Raw genomic sequence first — 22,248 nt, forward strand, 5'->3', positions numbered from 1 at the left:
GAGAGAGAGAAACATCAATGATGAGAGAGAATCACTGATCGGCTGCTTCCTGCACCCCCCTACTGGGAATCGAGCCTGCAACCTGGGCATGTGCTCTTGATCAGAATCCAAGCCGGGACCCTTGAGTCTGCAGGCCGACGCTCTATTCACTGAGCCAAACCGACTAGGGCTAGACGGCTTTTTAAGTGCAGATCCCTAAGCCCCTCCTCTGAAGACTCTGAGGGCCTGGGTTGGGTCCCAGATGATGTTTGTAAATGTCAGGACCATCTGGGAAACACTGTGTTAGAGGATCTCCTATTTGAGATATTTTGTGGTTTTGTGGTACCTGCTCATTTTGTCTTGACATATCATTGTTCCTGAGGACTGGAAACAAAAGGCACTGACTTAAGTAGATTTTCTCAAAATCAAAAACCCCAAAGCTGCCTCACTCTTTTCAAGACTTAAAATCTGGAACTTCATTTAACTACATCCGAGTAATATACAAGCCGAAGGGAAGTAATGGCATCCCAGTCCTCGCATTCATTTCCACTTGGTTTTGAAACGCAGCGTCTGGCTCGCTTCCTCCAGCAGACTGGCTTTGTTTTGAATTCCTGAGCATGGAACTCAGAGTGGCAAGGAGTAGTTCACTCAGAAATTCTCTGTAGAAATGTCTAAATGTCATTCCTCCATTTCAAAGTACAAAATTCATGAAGCAAAGATAAAGTCACATTTTTTTAATAAACATGAAACTTGAATGACTTTCTTTTTTAGCCATTAAAATATACTCAAGATTGTTTTTCTGTCAGGGAATAAAATCACAATTGTTTCAGCATGTGTTCACTCTCACGCTAATCTGGGGAAACTGGTGTTCATTATTTTATAAATATTTGTACCTAAGGTACAAATTCACTAAGGGTGATATTTTATTATACTTAGGAAACATGGAGAAAATATATGTTATTTGCAAAAAGCTAAAAATATTAAAAGGAGAAAGAAATCCTCTGCAGATAATTTGCAAACTCTGCTCCGCCCCCTGGGAGTAAACTGGCTGGAGACCGACGATCAGGCTGCCGCCCATTTCCTCGGGCCAGAAGCTGCAGGTCCGTGCAGGGCCCTCTCCTGTCACCTCCACTGTCTCAGGTCCCACTGCTCCTTTTCCTCCCGCTGTCATCGGAGTCATTCTGTTTGGGAGACAGACCTGGAGAGCCTGCAGGCCCTGGAATTTTAGGAGCATTCCCTGATAGTTCCATTTGTTCTATAGCTTTCTTCCCTCTCTTCTCAACAAGTACAGGTGAAAATCTGATGCAGATGCTTAAAGCTTCAGCCATTCGCAACATCACCCCACATATAATATTTTGTTAAATGGGGCTTTAGAAAGCCCATTCGCTGATTAGTCAGTTACTGAAACATCTGTTCGGAGTTCTTGTCAAGTTGCAGAGTTTGGAAGCCAAAGGGCTTATGTGAAAGGGAGTAACTGAGAGTTGGGCTGGAAATTCCTGCTGAGCAGCAAAGAGACCCCTGACTTAGACACTGATTCTCAGACACCCACCTAACTTCCAATCTTGGCCAAATCTTACTACAAGGGAATCCCATTACAATGAAGAATTCATTTGTCAGGAAGATTTACTGACCCCCAAGGAACTGTCCACTGATTTTCAACAATGTCTGATGAGGCCAAATCCTAGTCCCGCCAAAGAATGTGGACAATCCTTTGGGACTGGCGGGGATAGGCGCTGATCCGTGCTTTCAAAACCAGTCCTCCTTGGAATAAGCAATCAGGCAACCAGCCCTCTTTGACAAGGAAACACAGGCCCTACCTTGAGGATCATCTCCGCCCGGGTCATGCCTTTCACAACAATCTTAGTGTAACTGGCAGGTGCTTTCCTCACCACCTGGGAGCCAATGGAAGGCAGATCGAGCAGGACCATCTTCAGGGAATGGGTGTCCAGCAGCAGCTGTGGGAGCAAAGCAGAATATTACTAGTCACTTCCTATGGACAACAACATCCTGTGTACCCATGCTGATTAATAACATTGTCCTGATTTTAAATGTAATACATCCTCGCTGGAGAAAATTTGGAAAATAAACAAATATAAAAGAAAACACATCAGTTATAACTCCCATTACCCAGGAAAAAAGTAACAAGAAGCCACAGTAACAATGTGGTATGATTCCTACCAGTCTGTATGGATGTATAAAAAAACTAAAATTATACTGTACATAGTTTTATGATCTGTTTTTTCCACTCAGTATATGAAGTTTTTGAATTCTATTTTCCCATCTTAGCAGTCTTTAAATATCGTGATTTGTAATGGTTATAGAGTACTCTCTGTGTGTGTAACTTTAACATATTTAACCATTCCCCTGTAATTTGTTTCTAGATTTTTATTATAAATAATGAATGCTGTGCTGAATGGCTTTTTACATAAAATTCCAGGTCTATCAATCGCATTTCCTTAGGTGAGAGTCTTGGGGACAGATCAAAGGACAAGAACATTTTTGAGGTTCTTGACACATATCTTGAACTGCTTTCCAAATGGAATGTACCTGTTTACATCTGCCAGTGGTGCAGACTCACCCTCCCTGGCACAGAAAACTCATAAAAATCTTGCTTATTCAACAGGCAAAAACGGTACTCAGTATTGCCGTATTTTGAATTTCTCTGAACGCTAGTGAGGATGTAGGAGACAAAGCCAAATTTAAATATTAGTCTCTTAGAACAATCTGCCCTTTGTTATTGTTCTCCTTAATGCTAACTATTTGGAAGGAGGTCAACTTTCCTGATTGCCCACCAATTGCCAGGAAAGATGCTAGGAATGTCTTTAGAAGACCCTGGCCTGTAGGTATTTACTATTCCCATTTTATAGATAAGAAAATCAAAGGCCCAGAGGTTAGATAATTTGCTAAAAGTATCTCGAAGGATGGGTGGGGTCAGATGACAAGTGGAGAGGCTATAGTTCCCTCCCCAGCTGCCTAGGTTAGGTGCCTCAGGGCAGCGTTGGCTTCGACCTCATACTGTTTCCTGCTGACCTGCTGTTGCTCTTGACAACCAGGGGGCACTGGTATGGCTGAAGCCTAATACACTGTGGCCTGTTCAGATAGTCTAGGACAGTGGCCGGCAAACCGACTCGCGAGCCACATGCGGCTCTTTGGCCCCTTGAGTGTGGCTCTTCCACAAATACCATGTGCGGGAGCGCACGTACAGTGCGATTGAAACTTCGTGGCCCATGCGCAGAAGTAGGCATTTTGTGGAAGAGCCAGTATTTTGTGGAAGAGCCACACTGAAGGGGCCAAAGAGCCGCATGTGGCTCGCGAGCCGCGGTTTGCCGAGCTGCAGTTTGCTGACCACTGGTCTAGGAGAACAGAAACGCATGCCCATCAACCAGACAAGGTAGCAGTGGGTGACAGTCCCATCACCACCACCACAACTCTGATGGCCAATCTTATGTTCAGGACAAGGCTTGCTCTATCTGCACTGTCAGCTCCTCTAGGAAAGCCTTGCATAGCAATATCAAGCAGGGATGAAAAGGGACCCCTGGGCGTTAGGACACCCACAGGTGCTCATTCTCCCTGCATTTTCTTACAGACGGGAGAACTAATGACTAAAGGTAGACACTATGAATGGTCATGGTGATTATAATTTTGATAATAGTATAAAATTTGGAGAACATATTAATGTTTTACTTGGAATAACTTAAATGGAAATATTATTCTCAAAACATGGTGATGTATTGACAAACTGATTCTGAAGTTTATATGGAGATACAAAAGACCCCAAAACCCAATACAATATTGAAGGAAAAGAACAAAGTTGGAGAACTGACATTACCCTGACTTCAAGACTTATTATAAAGGTACAGTAGTTAAGACAGTATGTTATTGGTGCAAGAATAGACAAACAGATCAACAGAGCAGAACAGAGAGCCCAGAAACAGACCCCGCTAATGTAGTCAGCTAATCTTTCACAAAGGAGCAAGGCAAGACAATGGGGCAGACAGTCTTTTCAGCAAATGCTCCGGGAACAAGTGGACAACTACATGCAAAAAAGAAAAGAAAAGAAAAAAGAAGAGATCTTACACCCTTCACAAAAATTAATTCAAAGTGGATCACAGAGGAGAAAACCTAGATGACCTTGGGTATGGTGATGACTTTTTAGATATAACCTCAAAGCCATGACCCATGAAAGAAATAACTGATAGGCTGGACTTCACTAAAATGAAGAAGTTATCCTCTGCAAAAGACACTGTCGAGGGAATGAGAAGGCGAGCTAGGGACTGGGAAAACATCTGCAAAAGGCACATCCGAAAAAGGACTGTCACTCAGCGATCCTGCTCCTGGGTAGAGACTCAAAGGAGTTGAAAACTTATGTCCACACAAAATCTGCACACAGAGATTTTTAATAGCTTTATTCATAATTGCCAGATGTCCTTCAGTAGCTGAATGGATAGATTGTGGTACATCCACAAAACAGAATATTATTCTGCTCTTTAAAAAAAAGGAGCTATGCAGTCATGAAAAGACATGGAGGAATCTTAAATGCATGTTGCTAAATGAAAGAAGCCAGTCTGAAAAGGGTACATACTGTATGATTCCAACTATGACACCTGGAAAAGGCAAAACTATGGAGACAGTAAACAGATCAGTGGTTGCCAGGAGTTGGGGATGGTGGGTGAGACGAACAGGTGGAGCACAGAGGATTTTTAGAGCAGTGAAGCCACCCTGTATGATGCTATAAGAGTGGATACATCATTACACATTTGTCCAAACTCATAGAATGTACGAATGTACAACACTAAGTGTGGACCCTAATGTAAACTATAGACTCTGAGTTAACAATGATGTTTCAAGGTAGGCTCATCAATTGCAACAAATGCACCGCTCTGTTGAGGATGTTGATAATGGAAGAGGCTATGTGGGGGCAGAGGGTATATGGGAACTCTGTACCTGTCCCTCAATTTAGCTGTGAACCTTAAACTTCTGTTAAAAAAAAAAAGCCTCAATTTAAAAAAAAATGGTGAGGAAGATACACTAAAGAAAGAGCAATTTCACATAGTAATGTGGCCAATGCCTTAAACTCTGTAGGTCATTCAACTGCAGACCAGGAAAGAGCTAGGGCAATTGGATTTTTCTAGGTTTCCAGATATGGAAATTCTTACTTTCTTAGTATTTGCTTTTTGAAAAGGCCGTAGGCCCACAGAGAAAGGTACTCAAGTATGCAGAGGAGAGATGAGTGTAGGCTGCCCGAGACCCATACAAAGAGCTCAACATTAGAACACTTCCCAGAGCCACTCTCTTCCTCAGAGGTAACCCTGTACATGCCTCTAAAGAATGAGTAAGCCTGGCCAGCATGGCTCAGTGGTTGAGCGTCCATCTATGAACCAGGTCATGGTTCGATTCCTGGTCAGGGCACATGCCCAGGTTGCAGGCTCAATCCCCAGTGTGGGGTGTGCAGGAGGCAGCCAATCAATGATTCTCTCTCATCATTGATGTTTCTCTCTCTCTTCCTCTCTAAAATCAATAAAAATATACTAAAAAAAGAAAAGAAAAGAATGAGTAAGCTAAATTCCAGGTAGATCAAGCACCCAGATATAAAAAGACAAACTTTAAGAAGAAAATAAAGATTATTTTTATTACTATGGGTAGAGAAGAATGTGAAACAAAGGAAAGACAGAAAAATCTACTTAAAATAAGTCTGTATCAAAATAAAGTAAAAGCAGAAACTGGGAGACAGTATCTGCAATACTGGCAAAGAAATAATATTCAAGACACACACAGATTTTAGTAAACCCATAAAATATCAGCAAACCCCAAAGCAATAGTAACAACAATAATGGGACAAAGATCTGAAGAGACAATTCACAAAAACAGAAACTCAGGTGTTCACAAGGCATGTGAAATAATAGTTAACCTTATCAATAATCCAGTAAGTGCAAATTAAAACCACAATTGTATGCCATTTCATACTCATCAGATAGGCAAAAGTAAAAGGTTGATAATACCAAGTGTTGGCATGGATATAGTATAAGAAAATTCATACTACAGTGAGAGTATAAATTAATTAAAGCACTTAGGGTAAAATTCAGTAATACACACACACAATTTGAAGTTATGCATAACCCACAACACAGCACCCATATCCTTTAGAGAAATTCTTGCCCATGTTAAAAAATGTTTCCTGCATCCACTGTTTGTAAAAGCAAAAGACTGGAAATAACCTAAAAATATCCATCAACAGTAGAATGGATAAAGAAATGGTGGCACATTCATGCAATGGAATGATACTGAAATTAAAATGAATGAACTCAAACAACATATATCAACATGGTTAAATCTCAAAAAACATTATGTTGGGCAAAACAAAGCAAGTGGGGAAATGATATACAAAGTACCATTTTTATAAAGTTCAAATATATGTAAAACAAAATTAAATATCATTTGTGAATATATATGTAACATATCAAAACACATATGGGAATGATAAAAATCAAAATCAGAAGAGTAGTTAACTCTGGGTATGCAGGGAGGGGAATGGCAGGATAGGGTCCCCAGGGGGCTTCAGCAATAACTGTGGTGATTTTACTTTATATAAAACAAATCTAGAGCAAATGTGGAAGCGTATTAAGATTTGACTGAGTGGTGAGCTGGTATGCTTGACATTTCCTATACTTTTGTTAACTGAAAATATTTCTTTTGTTGATAGGAAAGAAAATCAATGATTATATTTAAAAACTTAATGGGAAACTTTCTATTTTTTCTATACTTTCTACTTCTCAGAGATATATTATATGCACAAAAAATTATATAGACTTATGACAGAAAGAGTTTTGAATGAACCAGACATAATTTTCTACCGTCTCCCATATCTGGAGATATGACATTTTCAATCCCTGGCCAACCAATAAAATTCTGTCCACACCAGACAGCTGAAGAGAGAGAAATCTTGGTCTTAAGTTTTACATAAAGCAATGCAGCCAGAAAAGGCAGGACCTAGTCTGACAGACTAGTTGTCTGTGGGAAGTGAAGGTGAAAGACCCCATTTATCTTGAAAATCTGCTGATTGTTATATTTGAAAATAGCTAAGAGTTCATCTCCTTTGGCATGAGGCACTGGACAAGAGGGGGCCATTGGCCAAATTTGTTGGAGTCTTAGAGATAATTTTGGGGGTAGTGGCTCATGTTTTTAAAGGGCTACTGGGGTACAGGGCTGGCCAGGACTATGCTTGGGAAAAGTCATCATTACCCAGCAATGGAAAGTTTAGAGGGGTTTACTTCCTAATGCACCTCCTACTCTTGGGGGGACACTATAACTATTGGTAGTGATGAAAAGCTTGAGTAGATAAGATGAAGGCATACTCCTAGAAGCTAAAGAACCATATGTATTGCAAAGTTCTTCAATGAGGAAGCACAGAACAGACAGTGCAAGATATGATAAGTGGGTGGGCCAAGTTTTGAGGTAAAACTTACATACATTGAAATGCACAATTCTTTTTTTTTTTTAGAGTTTTTTAAAAAAATGCCTTTAATGAAAAATGTAAAAATAGAATACTGCAATCCTTGAAATATGAATTGTATGTTCAGAAAGTCTTAAGAGATTCCCAATGTAAAATAATCCTGTGTTTACTATATGTGTATTTTATTTACCCACAATTCTTTTCTTTTCTTCCCAGCCCTGTTCTCTCCCTCAGTCTCTGCTGGGCGCTCGAGGAACCAGCTGGACCAACCATAAAAAGAACAGGGCGGGAAGGGTGGCAGCAGTGACCAGCAACCACATGACCACGCTCGTGCCTTACCAGTGGCTGCTTCCTTACCCCACAATTCTTAATTTTACAATCTTGACAAATGAATTTACCCATGTAATCCATACCCTCTCCTAAGATTTTTGTATTTTTCCACTGAGCCAAACCGGTTTCGGCTACCCCCCAATTCTTAATTTTACAATCTTGACAAATGAATTTACCCATGTAATCCATATGCTCTCCTAAGATTTTTGTATTTTACCGTTTATCAGATTTAACAATTTCCTTGTGTCTCTAGTTTAAGATTTTTTAAATCTGTCGTGAATATGGGAATTAAATTTTATCAATCCATGTTTTGTTTTGTTTTTTTAAAAGAGTGCTTAAAAACACTCTGCCATCTGGAGATTTACTGAGAAGAACTGAACCTCAGAATAACCATCGTACTTGCTCATTTTTCCAACTGCCATGTGTACAATCACCTGATTCTCCTTTCTCTGTCCTTGGTGCTTGGGCTTTTAAAAAATGTCTAAAATTTTCTCTAAACATAATTTTTACATATGGTTTTGAATTATGTGAATTTAAAAGTGAGTATGATCAAATGGAATATTATTCAGCCATAAAAAGAAAATTCTGAAACATATTACAACATGGATAAACCCTGACAACATGCTAAGTGAAATAAGCCAGACACCATAGGACAGACATTATATGATTCTACTTATATGAGGTTCCTAGAGCAGTCATAGTCATAGAGACAGAAAGTAGAATGGTGTTTGCAAGGAGGTGGGGGACGGCAGAATGGGGAGTCAGTGTTTAATGGGAATGGAGTTGCAGTTTGAGAAGATGAAAAAGGTCTGGAGGTGGGGATGGTAAAACAACAATGTGAATGTACTTAATACTACCGAACTGTACACTTAGAAATGGCTAAAATGGTAAATTATATGTTTTACCACAATAGAAAGTCAATATAAGATATAAAGATAACACAAAGGAAAATGAGATAACTTCACAGACATGAATAATGTTGCTTTAAATATTTAGACTCCATCTTATGACAGACTAAGAGGGGCGTATGAGAGTGTCTGGTTCAGTGCTCTTATTTTAACACAAAGAACCTGAGCTCAAAGCAGAGAAGCAACTGCTTTGATCAAAGGGACCATTAACAGCAGAGGGAGCACTGGACCCCAAGTCTCAGGGTTCTCTTCCCTATACCATAGAGTGCTGCTTCCTCTATGGTAAGTTTTGCGAATGGATTCCATTTCTGCTGTGCGCTCAGTCATAGATACCATGGCCATAAGACTAATTAATGACCCTGCGAATCCCACAAGATTCTCTGAAAATCACAACTAGCAAGAAACATCACAAATACCAGTATGGTTCAGTTCTACATGCCCTTGCAATTGCTCAAGAGGACTCTAGGGCCCCAGATAAAGAATTCACTTTCACAGTAATCAGGGAGAGAATGAAGAGGAGGGAAATGTCTCCGTCCCTATTTTCAGCACAAGCATTAAAGTAGAATCTAAATTTAGGGTCTAGTACCTGTGTGGGGAAGCAGAGGCAGCTGAGACTAGGCTAAACCTTAGCTTTGCATTTCACAGTTTTTATTAAAGGTTGGATTCCAGCCACTACAAGACCTGAGGCAGAATGTGTTCAAAGACCTCAGCCTTTGACCATCTCTTTGTTAACTTCTTGATTCCTATGGTTCTGTTGCCTGAGTGATCAGACCTCTGGCTACACGACTGCTTGGATTTTTAAGCCCAGACATTCAGGGCCAGCATGGACCCAGCGAAACCTGAACTTTACACGGGACTCCTTTGAGGACCACGCTGCCCTTTCGTTCCCACCCATACCCTCCCCCAGGCTGAGCCTGCTGAGGTCCAGGCTCCTTACCACCAACTCATATTTGTCTGAGAAAGTAAAACTCCACTTTCACAGATGGTTTTCTCATTCATATCTCAAAGCAGGAGTCAAGACTGGCTAAATTGATATTCTTCTGAAGATACGAGCTTTGAAACTGAGCTGATTATTTTAACATACTTTTTAAAGAAGAGAAAGTCTGGGGAAAATAGATATGATATTGGATTTATGTGACGATATGAAAATACCATGGTTATCGGACACTAAGTCAGCTAGTGAGGCCGGGCAAAGCTGCACTCTCTGGAAACATGTTCCCAATGAGTCAAATGTGTCCCAGTGGCTTCATCATGTCTGGAGACAGAAACCCCGTAACTGAGAATGCTGAAGCCTCTTCCAGATACACCGATCTAATCGCCCAGCATCCTCTCTGATTACACACAACAGTGAGGTGAGCAGAATCAATTCCCAGTAACCATGAGCTAATGAACCATGTGCTAATGAGACAACATGTTGGGCCATTAGGCTGCTGTTTCTATTGGAGAGAATTAGTTCTATGCTTATGACATGCAAGAGTCACTGAAACGCTACAGACACAGTCAGTGTCAGAATCCATGCAACCTCCCAGGACATTTTTCTGAGATAATACAGGGTGGGGCAAATGTAGGTTTACCGTTGTGAGTACATAAAACAGCTTATTCTTGTGTTATTATTTATTAATTATTGTATTACAACTGTAAACCTTCTTTTGCCCACCCCTTTATTTTTGACTCTGGTCAAAGCTGGCCAGCCAGACAGCCAGCAAACATTGGCTAGATGCTACTCTGCAGGGAGGTGGGAAATGAAAGCAGAAACAAAGTCATGTCCCTGGTCTGAGGAAGCTTAACTTAGTAAGAGGTGGCATTTGTTGAGGGCTTGTCCCATGCCAGACACTGGTCCAAGCACTTTAGGTGCATTATCTGTTTAATCCCTGTAACCACCCTGGGAGGCGGTACTAGGATTATCCCCATCTTATAGATGAGAACTCTAAAGTGCTGGGAGGTTAAGGAACTCACCTAAGGACAAGCAGCTGCTATGCTACAGACAGGATTCAGCCTCAGACCTCTGTGATTCTGGAGCTCATGACCTTAATGCTCGCACCATCCTGCCTTTTCATAACTTAGGAAGGCCACTCACTCACAAAGAATACAGAACTTATGAGATTTGAGAGATTCCTGATATTCACAGAGATCACATCTCTGGCTTTGATGCTTCATGAGAGACCCATGATGCACTGGGGCACATGCCAACTTGCCGTCTTCCTGAGGCATGCTGGACCAGCACAGCCAAGAGCCCAATGTGAGGGCAAGTCACTGAGCTGGGAGAGGGCTGAGCCTCTGCCAAGGTGACTAATTTGATGGAAGAGCAGGAGTTCTAGAAATGGCATGAATTATAGAAACTTCTTTCTTAAAAATGTAGTTTGAGTTCTTTCAAATATAAAAAAGTAACTGAAATAGGTTCACTAAGTATTGCTAGGTAGAGGCCTAGAGAATGAATATATGAGAATCATTTATGATCAGTATATGAATAGTGTGCATCTAAGTAGATGTTTTTTAGAGAATTAGGGGCTGAATATTATTGTTTCTTTAACAGTAGCTTAAACTGCTCTCTGAACTCAAACTGCTCACACTTCGGGCAATCTGAGTAGGTGGGAGTTGAAAAGAGATGACTTTGCTGTAGCTTATAACTCAATTCATTAGTGCTGAGCTGATAGAGCCTATGAAGAGATGTCTTGAGGCACAGCATCCAGGTGAATGAAGTAGGCTAATCAAGGAAGGCTTCCTGAGGGAGGTGGACAGAGTTTCTCAGTACCAAAAAGATAAGCCTTTCTTTGCTACTCTCAAGTGGTCTCGGCCCCAGCACGGGATCCAAAATCATCCAAGCCTTTGCTGCTCCCTCCTCCTGGACTTTGCCTCGTTCTTCTCAAGCCCCAGATATTCTTTCACATAACTTAGTTTTATACACTTTAGCATACTTACCTTCTAATTTCTTGTTAAACTGTACATTATCTGTCTTTTCTTACTAGAATATAAATATCATAAAGGTGAGATCTTTTCTGTCTTGTTCACTGTGGCATTAACCCTGTACCTAGAACAATGCCTGGGTACTTGGTAGGTGCTTAACAAAAATCCTATATAATAAAGAGGTAATATGCAAATTGACCATCACACCCTCACACAAGATGGGCCGCCCCATGTTGTCACAAGATAGCTAGCAGGGGAGGGCAGTTAGGGGAGACCAGGCTGGCAGGGAAGTGGTTAGGGGGTGATCAGGCTGGCAGGCAGAAGCGGTTAGGGGCAATCAGGCAGGTGAGTAGTTGGGAGCCAGCAGTCCCGGATTGTGAGAGGGATGTCCGACTGTGGGATGAGGCCTAAACCGGCAGTTGGACATCCCCCGGGGGGTCCCAGATTGGAGAGGGTGCAGGCTGGGCTGAGGGACAACCCCCCTCCAGCACACGAATTTCATGCACTGGGCCTTTAGTTTTTAAAATAAACAGATGACTGAATTAAGCCATCAATGCCCAATTAGGGAAAATCAGCAATTTCATTTCTCCAGAGCAGATCTGTACTAGGAAGATATGTATTGGATCTACGACCAAAGCCATAAAGAAAGACCCTACACCAATTTCATCTCACCTGTTCTGCTCCCACCATGCTAATTGGCTTGCACTTGAAGAGGTGGGTGATGAACTTGGGAATGAAGGAGCTGTGGATAAAAAAGAAGTGACAAATTAGGCTTATTCTGTCTTCTGTAAAGAACTGTAGAAAAAATTTCAAGGCCCCACTTCCTTCCATCAGGGAACTGAGAAACCAAGGAGACAAGTCTGTGGCCTACCAGCAACCATTGCTTTCTTTTTCTTCCCAGCCAAAGCCCTGGTTGTATTTAGGTACACATGGCCTTGGGATGCCAGGGGAAAGTTGATCCCTCCTAAACTACAGAGCTGAATTCTAGTGAGCTTAGTCAGTCAGAGTGTGGGATTCCCTTGGTAACTGTTGTTGGTCCTGAGATGGAAACATGCTCTAATCAGGCCCAATCAGACTGGAGGGAAGGGTTTTACTGCATGGCTGAGGCAAGACTCTCTCCTTCTTTAGGGTATTCTTGTATTTGTTTATGAAAGCAGCCATTTTGCCACCATTCTGAAGATGAAGCCAATCCCAAGGAGAGCAGGGTAGGGAAAGAACCTGGGTCCTTGATGACACTGCTGAACCACTGAACCAACCATCCTTGCATTTATATGGAATAGAAAGGTTACCTTCTGTATGCATCAGTTCGAGTCAGAGCTTCTATTACCAGTAACTGAAAACATCCTAACAGATATGAGAGTGACATATACATGAGGTAGTTATGGGCTCTTAAATGTAAAAACAGGAAGTAATTGTTAGGGGAATAACTGTCAGATCAGGAATAGACTATATGATCTCCCCCAATTGATTGGGGATTGAAGGGCAAACTGGGTCAAGTGAACTAATAATGATGCTTGTTTGGGGAAAAAGACAATGAAACTTTAATGGTCAGGGGGGCTTATAGAGGCCTGAGTAGGGAAAGCTGGTTGTGCTGGTGCAGAATGGAAAGTGTGCGAACTACAAATGCCTATAATCAAGGCCAGGTCCAGAGTGACAGAGCTGGAGGTGTCATATGGCCCATGACCAAAGGAGGCCCAATGGCAACAAAGCAGGATTTGTAGGTCAAGGCAAAGGCTGGCTAGCACCTCTCTTCTCACTCTTTAAATGCTGCTCTCAGACGTGTGACTTCCTTCCTCTCTGATCTCTCTGCATCTTTTCCTGTACACTTGTGCCAGCTCTAGTATCTAATGACTTACCGGACATCCCACTGGAATGGCCCAGTGACACCTCAACCCCAGCACATCCACGACGCAGCCCCGCCTCGGAATCCAGGCTCAGCTGACTGGATCTCACTCACCAAAGTCAGAAACCGAGAGCTACCGAGACAGCTCCCCTGCTCTCAACCCCAATATCCAATCAGCTACCAGCTCTTCCCTAAACTCTCACATCCACCCCTCCGACCACTCCCACTGCTGCTGCCCTCTCTCACTGGAGCTCTTTCCATTGTTTCCTAACTGGTCTCCCAGCCTTCAGCCTCATCCTTTCTAATCCATCTTCAGCCAAAGGGATTTATTTCAAATGCAAATATTTTCAAGACCTTCCTCTGATCAAAACTCTTGTAGGGTTGCAGACAAGGCCTTCCTGGTTGTCTAGACTCTCTGTCTCCAACCTCATCATGCTAAGCACCCTACGCTTCAACTGGCTGAACTACTTGCAGATCCCATAGTTCTGCGGGCTACTTAATGCCTCTGTGCCGTTGCTTACACCACTCCCTCTGCCTGGAACCCTCTTCTCCACGGCCTTGTGGGTCAGTGCACATATGTCTCTTGGACTCTGCTCAAGGACATGTCTTCTATAAAGCCTTTCCTCAGTCACTGTATTCTTTCTACCATATCTAGAGTCCACAGACCACTCATCTAACATCTAACCTACTTTATTTGCTCACATGTCTGTTTCCCTCTACTTGACTGTAAGGCAAATGAAAATAGGGACGACGTCTATTAAGTCAAAGCACTTAATTCTGTGACGGAGTCATAGCAGGTTCCACTGAATGCATGTTGAATAAATACTAAACAGTAATGATAGTGGCTACCACTTTTTGAATGTCAGCTTGGCACTAGCACTCTATCAGGAAGTTTACACCTGACTTCTCATTTCATCCTCCCAATAACTATAAAGAGATTTGTCTTATTATCTCCATAACTGAACAGAGAAGAATCAGCTTAGCAGACAAGAAGTCACTTAGTAGTTTTAATCAAGGGGGCGATCTTTTTTTTTCTTCTTTTTTAAAAAATACATTTTTATTGATTTCAGAGAAGAAGGGAGAGGGAGAGAGGGATAGAAACATCAATGATGAGAGAGAATCATTGATTGGCTGCCTCCTGCATGTCCCCTACTGGGGCTTGAGCCACCAACCCAGGCATGTGCCCTTGTCCAGAATTGAGCCTGGGACCCTTTCAGTCCTCAGGCCAACAATCTAGCCACTGAGCCAAACCAGCTAGGACTCAGGGGGGTGATCTTGATGTCTAACCAGGAAAGACTGTTGCTGCAGAGACCAAATGGAGGCAAAAGAAAACATCATAGCTTTGCATTGGTGGGACAGGAAAGGAAGTTAAAGGGAAAGGAACTTAAACTCCAGAGATAGCTGATCAGGAGGGAGAATAGGGACTATTTAGAAGGGATTCTTCAAACCAGAGCCAGGCCAAATAAGAAAGCGAGACTGAATCCGTGACTAATTGCAATGGTACACGTAGTACACAACCTATGTCACTTTACACTAGAGTAGGCTTCGGCTGTACCCTTGAACTGGCTCTGTCTGCTAGTCTACTGGGTTGGGTGAGGGAAATAGGGAGACCAGGAACATATTTTTTTAGGAAAAGTCCCAGCAATGGGGTGGGCAACTGCTAAGCGCTTCTCCATCCCCTGGAGGGGGGGCGGGGTCAGGTGGCAGCTATTGCTCTTGGCTGGGGAAACGCCCACCTCTGAGATTTCTAATCTTCCACTGGGATTCTAGAAGGATGAGAGGGTACCACGGATTAAATCAGAAAGCCATTTTCTAGATCACAGGTCAAACTTTTCCAGATGTGAGAGATGGGCATCCTATTCCCAGCTCACCCAGGATGGGCTTAGTAATAAAATGAAAGGGCTCTGAGAGAATGTGAGGCTGGTGCCGGGACCAGCCGAGTAAATTCACTCAACGCTAGCTCAATCAGACCCGGGCGACCACACTGGAGATTTTTGGCCACAGTAAATTTTCACAGATATACTGTTTCTACCAGGGGCTATGGGGAGTGTCACCATATGATTTATCAGCCATACTTTCAACACACACTAATGAGCACCCAGAGAGCGAAGGGAATGTCAATCCCGGTCCATCGCCATACTGCAAACATTAACGCCTCCCTGGAGAGGCCACTCGATCTTTTCTTGACAAACTGGAAACTGAAGCTGACGCCATAGCCACTCCATAATTGTTGTTCCTTAGGGATTTATTTGTGAGGGAGAAGAAAAGCCTTAATTGAATACAAACAGGGAGATATTTGGGGAGGACAGAAACTTGGAGTCCGAAATCATCCTTCGGGACTTGGATGAGAACAACCCAAATACAGTAGCTTGGACTGGGCTGACCTTCCTGAAGCCCTTTCCTGAGAAGTTTGCCAAAGTGCTTGTTTGATAATTGGTCAGAGGAGGCACTGACCCTCTACGTTATCTGGTCTCGGGGGAAACAGCGCTACAGCCAGACGCTGACTAAACTATTTCCCTGCTTCAACACACCAAGCCGAAATGGCCGCACCCCAGGATGCGGTAGGAAGGCATCAGCTCAGTGCTTGTTCCCTGACTCTCCCGTCCTAATTTCTAGTACCTTCCCTGGACTCAAGGACATCCACAAGTGGATGAATTCTGGAGCCACAGTAATAGCTACTATGAGGGAGGAAGAGAAGAGTCAAAAGAAACAGAACTGATGGTTCCTACCCTTAAAAAGCTTATAATCTCATTGGGGAGACAAAATGTATATATGAAATCACTGAAAAAGAATTTTAATTATTCAAACCAGGGGGTGGGGACGTAGTTATTTCCACATAATTCCAAATGACAGGATCCCCTCATCACATTTCTATTTGCCTTGACGTGGTTGGTGATCACATTGCTGTTCCTGTTATCTATGACTTTAGTGGATTTATTACTATGCTTCTTTTGGGTACAAAAAAATTAGTTTGCCTGCCGCAACCAGAATAAGCCCTAGCTGGAGGTGGGGACACCTGGATCATGAGCATGGCCCCAAACAACCCAGTGATGAGAATGCTCCCGGACTTACTTTGCAAATTTAATGCAGAACTGAGTGAAGTATTTCCGTGTTGAAGCCAGGTTGTCACGGATGATGGGCACGTTCTGCTTAATGTGAAGAATGACAGAGGTGACATAGGGGCTCTGGTCACCAACGTGCTCTACGTTCTGCCACTGCATCTGAAAACAAAGACAGGACGGGACAAGCCTTTAGATGCCTCACAGGAGGACAGCCTTACCTGTTCCCAGGGAAGGGGCCCGGGAGTGGAAATGAGGCCACAGCTTGCTATCACGGCTGCCATTTTGTTTCGGGGAACATGTCTTACCCGACTGGTAGTGGCTCACTGTGAATCAAAACAAGTGCGCCCACCTTATCTTTGACAGCAAGGTGTGACTCAGGCATCTTTTCCATCCCTGTCCTCCTCATGCTTGAAGCAGCCTCCCTTCCCATCTAAGTGGCTAGAAACCCGCACCAGGCAGGTGGCCTGGATCCTATTCTTCTGTCAGCTGTTCCACCAGAAGGGACTGTGGGAGGGAGGGGAGGCACATCCACCTCTGCGCAGACTGGGGGCCTGGGAGGCCAGAAAGGTGCTGGGATGACAGTTAACTTATGCCTTTCTCTCAAGCAAACTGGGAGGAGTTCTTAAAATTAACTTTATAGAAAGAGAGAGAGAGAGAGAGAGAGAGAGAGAGAGAGAGAGGAGAAATATCACATCGATTGGTTGCCTCCCATAAGCACTCCAACTGGGGATCAAACCCACAACCTGGGTATGCACCCTGACTGAAAATCAAACCCACCACCTTCGGTGCATGGGATGATGCTCAACCAACTGAGTGGCACCAGTTGGACAGGAGTTTTTTAAAAAAAGGAAAAACCAGAAATGATATGTGATGTGAGAATTGCTTCCAAATAACCTGGGGTTGGAAGGAGTAGATGAAACAAGATTGGTGAAGCTGGGTGACGGGTACACGAGGTTCAATATACTGTCTTCTCTACTACTGTGTATCAGTGACATTTTCCACAATAACACATTCAGATTCTTACGCCTAAAACCTTTGGGGTTATGCTGGGATTGCAACCAAAGAAAAGGAGAGGGCTCCCTGGCAACCCGAGAGCAGGTCAGAGGGCAAGACAGTGACGGGAACAGGCAGGAAAGGCCCAGGGACTGTGTGGATAGCAAGGGCGGGAGAGAGGCGGGTCACTGAGAGGACTGAGGTGGTCCTAATCAGGCTGTGGACCAAATGAGACCTGCTCTGCTCAAGCTCCAACAGCCTGAGGAGAAGCAGGGAAAACATCTACAATAAGACGGAAGAAGAGCCCTAGCTGGTTTGGCTCAGTGGATAGAGTGTTGGCCTGCAGACTGAAGGGAACCGGGTTGGATTCCCATCAAGAGCACATGCCCGGGTTACAGGCTCGATCTCCCTAGGGCAATGGTTCTCAACCTTCTGGCCCTTTAAATACAGTTCCTCATGTTGTGACCCAACCATAAAATTATTTTCGTTGCTACTGTTATGAATCGTAATGTAAATATATGATATGCAGGATGGTCTTAGGCGACCCCTGTGAAAGGATCATTTGACCGCCAAAGGGGTCGCGACCCACAGGTTGAGAACCGCTGCTCTAGGGGGTGTGCAGGAGGAGCCGATCAATGATTCTCTCATCACTGATGTTTCTGTCTCTCTCCTTCTCCCTCTCCCTTCCTCTCTGAAATAAAATATATATATATGTATATATATTTTAAATAAATAAAATGGAGAAGGAAGTGATGCTGTAGTGCCTCTTCCCCATGGGTCCGCACAGGAGAAGAGAGGCAGCATCGCCTGCCCGGAGGCTGGCGGGGGTGGCCTCCAAGCCCGACGACATTGGGAATGTGCCGGAGGAACTCTGCTGAGTCAGCCTCTCAGAATGGAGCTGGGCTGTCTGTGCAAAGATCATAAGCCAAATGCAAACCATATAATGTGTTCATAGAAGGAGGGCAGTAGTTCTGAGGCCTTGATGTCTCTGGCAAGAAAGCACTGTTTTTATAGAGCACTTGGGGAGAGGAAAAATTCAATACGGAGCGAAAGTGTTTAAAGGAAGTGTACTGTACACAGATGATTCCCCAGCTCCTGGAAGCTCAAGTGACTTTGTTTTGTCTTAATGTTTCTTTAAATCAGGAGATATTTACCTTCTAAAAGCTTCAGATACGTATAAACAAAGAACCATAAAAAAGCAGGAAGGAACCTCCACCTTCGTTTTACAGGTAAAAAAACCAAGGCCCAGAGACAATAGGTCTTGAGCAAGTTTTCACAATGAGGCTCTGGACATAGAAGGTTTCTAATTTTTTACTGGGGAAAAATTAGAAACAAACACTGGAGAAAGAATGGAAAGTCTAATATGAACTGACTTTATATTCTAATGCATTGGTTATGTGTAATATTTCCCTCATTCTCTTCGATCTTATTCAAGAGGCTTCCTTTTCCATCAGATGTTAGAGATTCGATCCATCCCAACAGTGGCATCCCAGGCAACTAAATGAGCTCATGAGCGAGGCCACCACTGACAGGAACTGTCCGTGTCTACACTTCACCTTGTTTCCCCAGCGCTGCAGCAACACCGGGAGCAGAACGCTCAGGTAAACACGGCAACTGGGAAAGGAGCCTGATACCCTCCAAGCGACATGAGCGCTTCCACAGCAATGACTACTGTTTTCCAAGTTGGCAGCATTTTATATTTCAACATCTCAAAAAGTGAATAAACAATTGTCTAAACATTATGGTTCTCCATTAATAGAAGACCACAAAAGAAGGTGGTGACATGCCCTGTCATTGGTTTCAAAGCAACTCTGAAGCAAGACAAACAGGGGACATGGGATGTGGGACTTCAAGTTCCTGCTGGTGAACTAACTTCTCTCTTTTTAAAAATCTTTTTAAAAATATCTTTTATTAATGTTAGAGAGAAAGGGAGTGGGAAAAGGAGAGAGAGAGACAGACAGACAGACAGACACATCGATCAGTTGCTTCCCATACCCACCTTGACCAGGGATCAAACCCGCAACGTGGGTATGTTGCCCTAACCAGGGATCAAATGTGTGACAGGATGACGATGCTCAACCAACTGGCAAGGGCAAGCTAACTTCTCTTGATCACCACTGGCCATGTCAGTGTCTGCATTTGGAATACATGTGAAAAGATCTAATTTGCTTTAATACTTTAGCCAGTTATGATGCCACTGGTCAAGTTAACAGAAGTATTAGCAAAAGTCAAGTGGATTCATGATTTTAAGTTTAAGTCAGCTTAATAATGAAGTACTGAAACACCCTAAAGTACTGGAGAACAAAGAAAGTTATCGTCATGTTTTCTATTTTATTTTTAAATTGCAATATATAGTTGGCAGTGATTCAGTCTAGTCATTGCCTCAGATGGTTAATGCTTACCATCATCCAGCCTGGAAGGCTTGGGTTTGGGGTTGTAACTTGAATGTCCCAAGACACCTGCATTAGACCTACTATGTTCAGGTCGCTTTGCCTGGCACTTTGCACACATCATCTCATTTACTTTTCATACGTGACCTCATATAGCTCTCCTCACAATCTTATAAATGAGAAAACTCAAAGACGTTAGGTGACTTGTCCAAGGTTACACAGCTGGTAAATGGTGGGGACAACCCAGATCTGTCTAAAGACCAAGTACTACACCAGGGTGCTCCCTAGACACTTACTAAAAAACAATTACAAATAAAATAAAACCATTTACTGGGCCTAAGTTCAAGGTAAGCCCAGTTTCTCAAAAAAAAAACAAACAAACAAAAAAACCCACCAAAAACTAATGAAATATATAGCGGTCAAGCAAAGTACCCTTTCAGAGAGAGAGAGAGAGAGAGAGAGAGAGAGAATGAGAGAAAGAAAGAAGAGCAGCTTACATTGGAAGAACAAACATCATGAAAAGCCATCCATAGAAATAAGACTCCCAATTTTCCAAGTGAATGTGGCACCTGACATTTAAAATGTACCTCTCCATACTTAAAGCTTTCTTGTGTGTTTTTTTCTTATTGATCCTTCACCCTAGGATATTTTTCCATTGATTTTTAGAGAGAGTGGAAGGGAGGGGGAAAGACACAGAGAGAAAGATCTACATGAGAGACACACTGATTGGTTGCCTCCTGCAGGCTCCCCGACCAGGGCTTGGGAGCTAGCCTGCAACCGAAGTATATGCCCTTGACCAGAAAGAGCATCAGTCTGCAGGCTGATGCTCTTTCCATTGAGCCAAACTGGCTAGGGCTCCTTTTGTGCTTTTTGTTAGGGTGAGGGGTGGCATAGAATACTACTGACACTATATAAACCACAAGGAAAACAGTCTGCAAAGAAGTAGAAACTAAGATGTAGGATTGATAGAAACATAAGCAAGGAAACAACCAAGGTAACGATGCTAGAGCCTCCAGGACCCCACATGTAGCCACAGGGAGAGGTTGTGGGGCCCAGGCATCACCGCTGCCCATGGTTTCTGCCGCTCCAGGAAGGAGTGTGTGGTTGATGTTGACACTTCACAGGTTGTCACAGGAAGGTTGGGAGATAATCACTTCCTATTAAGAGCCTATGGTAGCAGAGAATTCTGACCAATCCACTCATTAGAGAACAGAGCTCCCAACTAGCTTACCATGAAGCTTTGCTTTCTCTATGGCTATATAAAGCTTGGAAAGAGGTCTCCTCAACTGAGAGGTCTCCTCAAATATTACTCAACTGAAAATTCAAGTTTCCACCTATTCATTTTGATCATGGGACTAGAGACATAGAGAGCACAGACTCAGACATTTGGATTATGGGAACATTTCAGGCAATAGGAATCTAGTGTTAGAGTTTAGACACTGGCCCAAGCAACTGCCACACATAAACATGCACATGCACACACACACACGTGCACACTTTAGTGCTTGTCTGGGTTACTCTTATTCATACAACAAGCATCTGCTATATTTATAGGTGCCTTTTGCATGGACAGCAGTAGACCAAATACTATCCTATATAATAAAAGCATAATATGCAAATCGACCGAATGGCGGAACGACCGGTTGCTATGATGCACACTGACCAGCAAGGGGCAGGCGCTCAACGCAGGAGCTGCCCCCTGGTGGTCAGTGTGCTCCCAGAGGGGGAGCACCGCTTAGTCAGAAGGCGGGCTCACGGCTGGTGAGCGCAGTGGCGGTGGTGGGAGCCTCTCCCACCTCCGTGGCAGTCAGACATCCCCCGAAGGCTCCCAGACTGTGAGAGGGTGCAGGCCAGGCTGAGGGCAACCCCCCCCAAGGCACCGGGCCTCTAGTATGGGAAATAAAAAGGGAGAAGGAATATTTTCGACCACCTGTTACATACCAAGCACCATGATTGCCATTTTCACATGAACTTATTGCTTATAATAATGCAGCGAAGGAGGTATTACTCCTACTTTATAGATGATAAGATAGGCTAGAGGACAATAAATGACTTGCCTAATTAAGCATAACTGAGAAGTTAGCAGGGCTGAGATTAGAAATTGGTTTATCTAACTCCAAAGTCCATGTTCTTTCCATTTTACCATGTTGGTTTCCAAAAGAAGTGTGACCACCCTAAATGAACTTGGCATTAGCTGAAGGACCTGGAGCAAGCAAAATCTACATGTAGCAGGAGGTTGTACATATGTAGATGATGTGCAAGTGGTGATGGTGGCGCAGAGGATGAGGAAGGACTCTCTCACCTCTTTGGTCAAGCTCCAAGGAAAAAATAAAGACCCAGAAAGTGGAGTAACAAAAACACTCTCTCTCTCTCTCTCTCTCTCTCTCTC

At 43.2% G+C, this 22,248-nt stretch overlaps 1 protein-coding gene across 1 annotated transcript in view; it reads right to left on the bottom strand.

Annotated features, from left to right (window-relative positions):
- VPS53 (vacuolar protein sorting 53 homolog (S. cerevisiae)) overlaps window positions 1-22,248 on the bottom strand; it is a 140,091-nt gene that overhangs the window by 2,763 nt on the left and 115,080 nt on the right. Inside the window, exons 19-21 of the mRNA XM_005858327.2 lie at window positions 16,487-16,635; window positions 12,244-12,313; window positions 1,797-1,934 (exon numbers count right to left, since the gene is read on the bottom strand). Of these exons, the coding sequence (XP_005858389.1) occupies window positions 1,797-1,934; window positions 12,244-12,313; window positions 16,487-16,635 (357 nt within the window). The remainder of the gene's footprint in view (window positions 1-1,796; window positions 1,935-12,243; window positions 12,314-16,486; window positions 16,636-22,248) is intronic.

This window comes from Myotis brandtii, unplaced genomic scaffold (genome assembly GCF_000412655.1).
Source record: "Myotis brandtii unplaced genomic scaffold, ASM41265v1 scaffold1167, whole genome shotgun sequence".
NCBI lineage: Eukaryota > Metazoa > Chordata > Mammalia > Chiroptera > Vespertilionidae > Myotis > Myotis brandtii.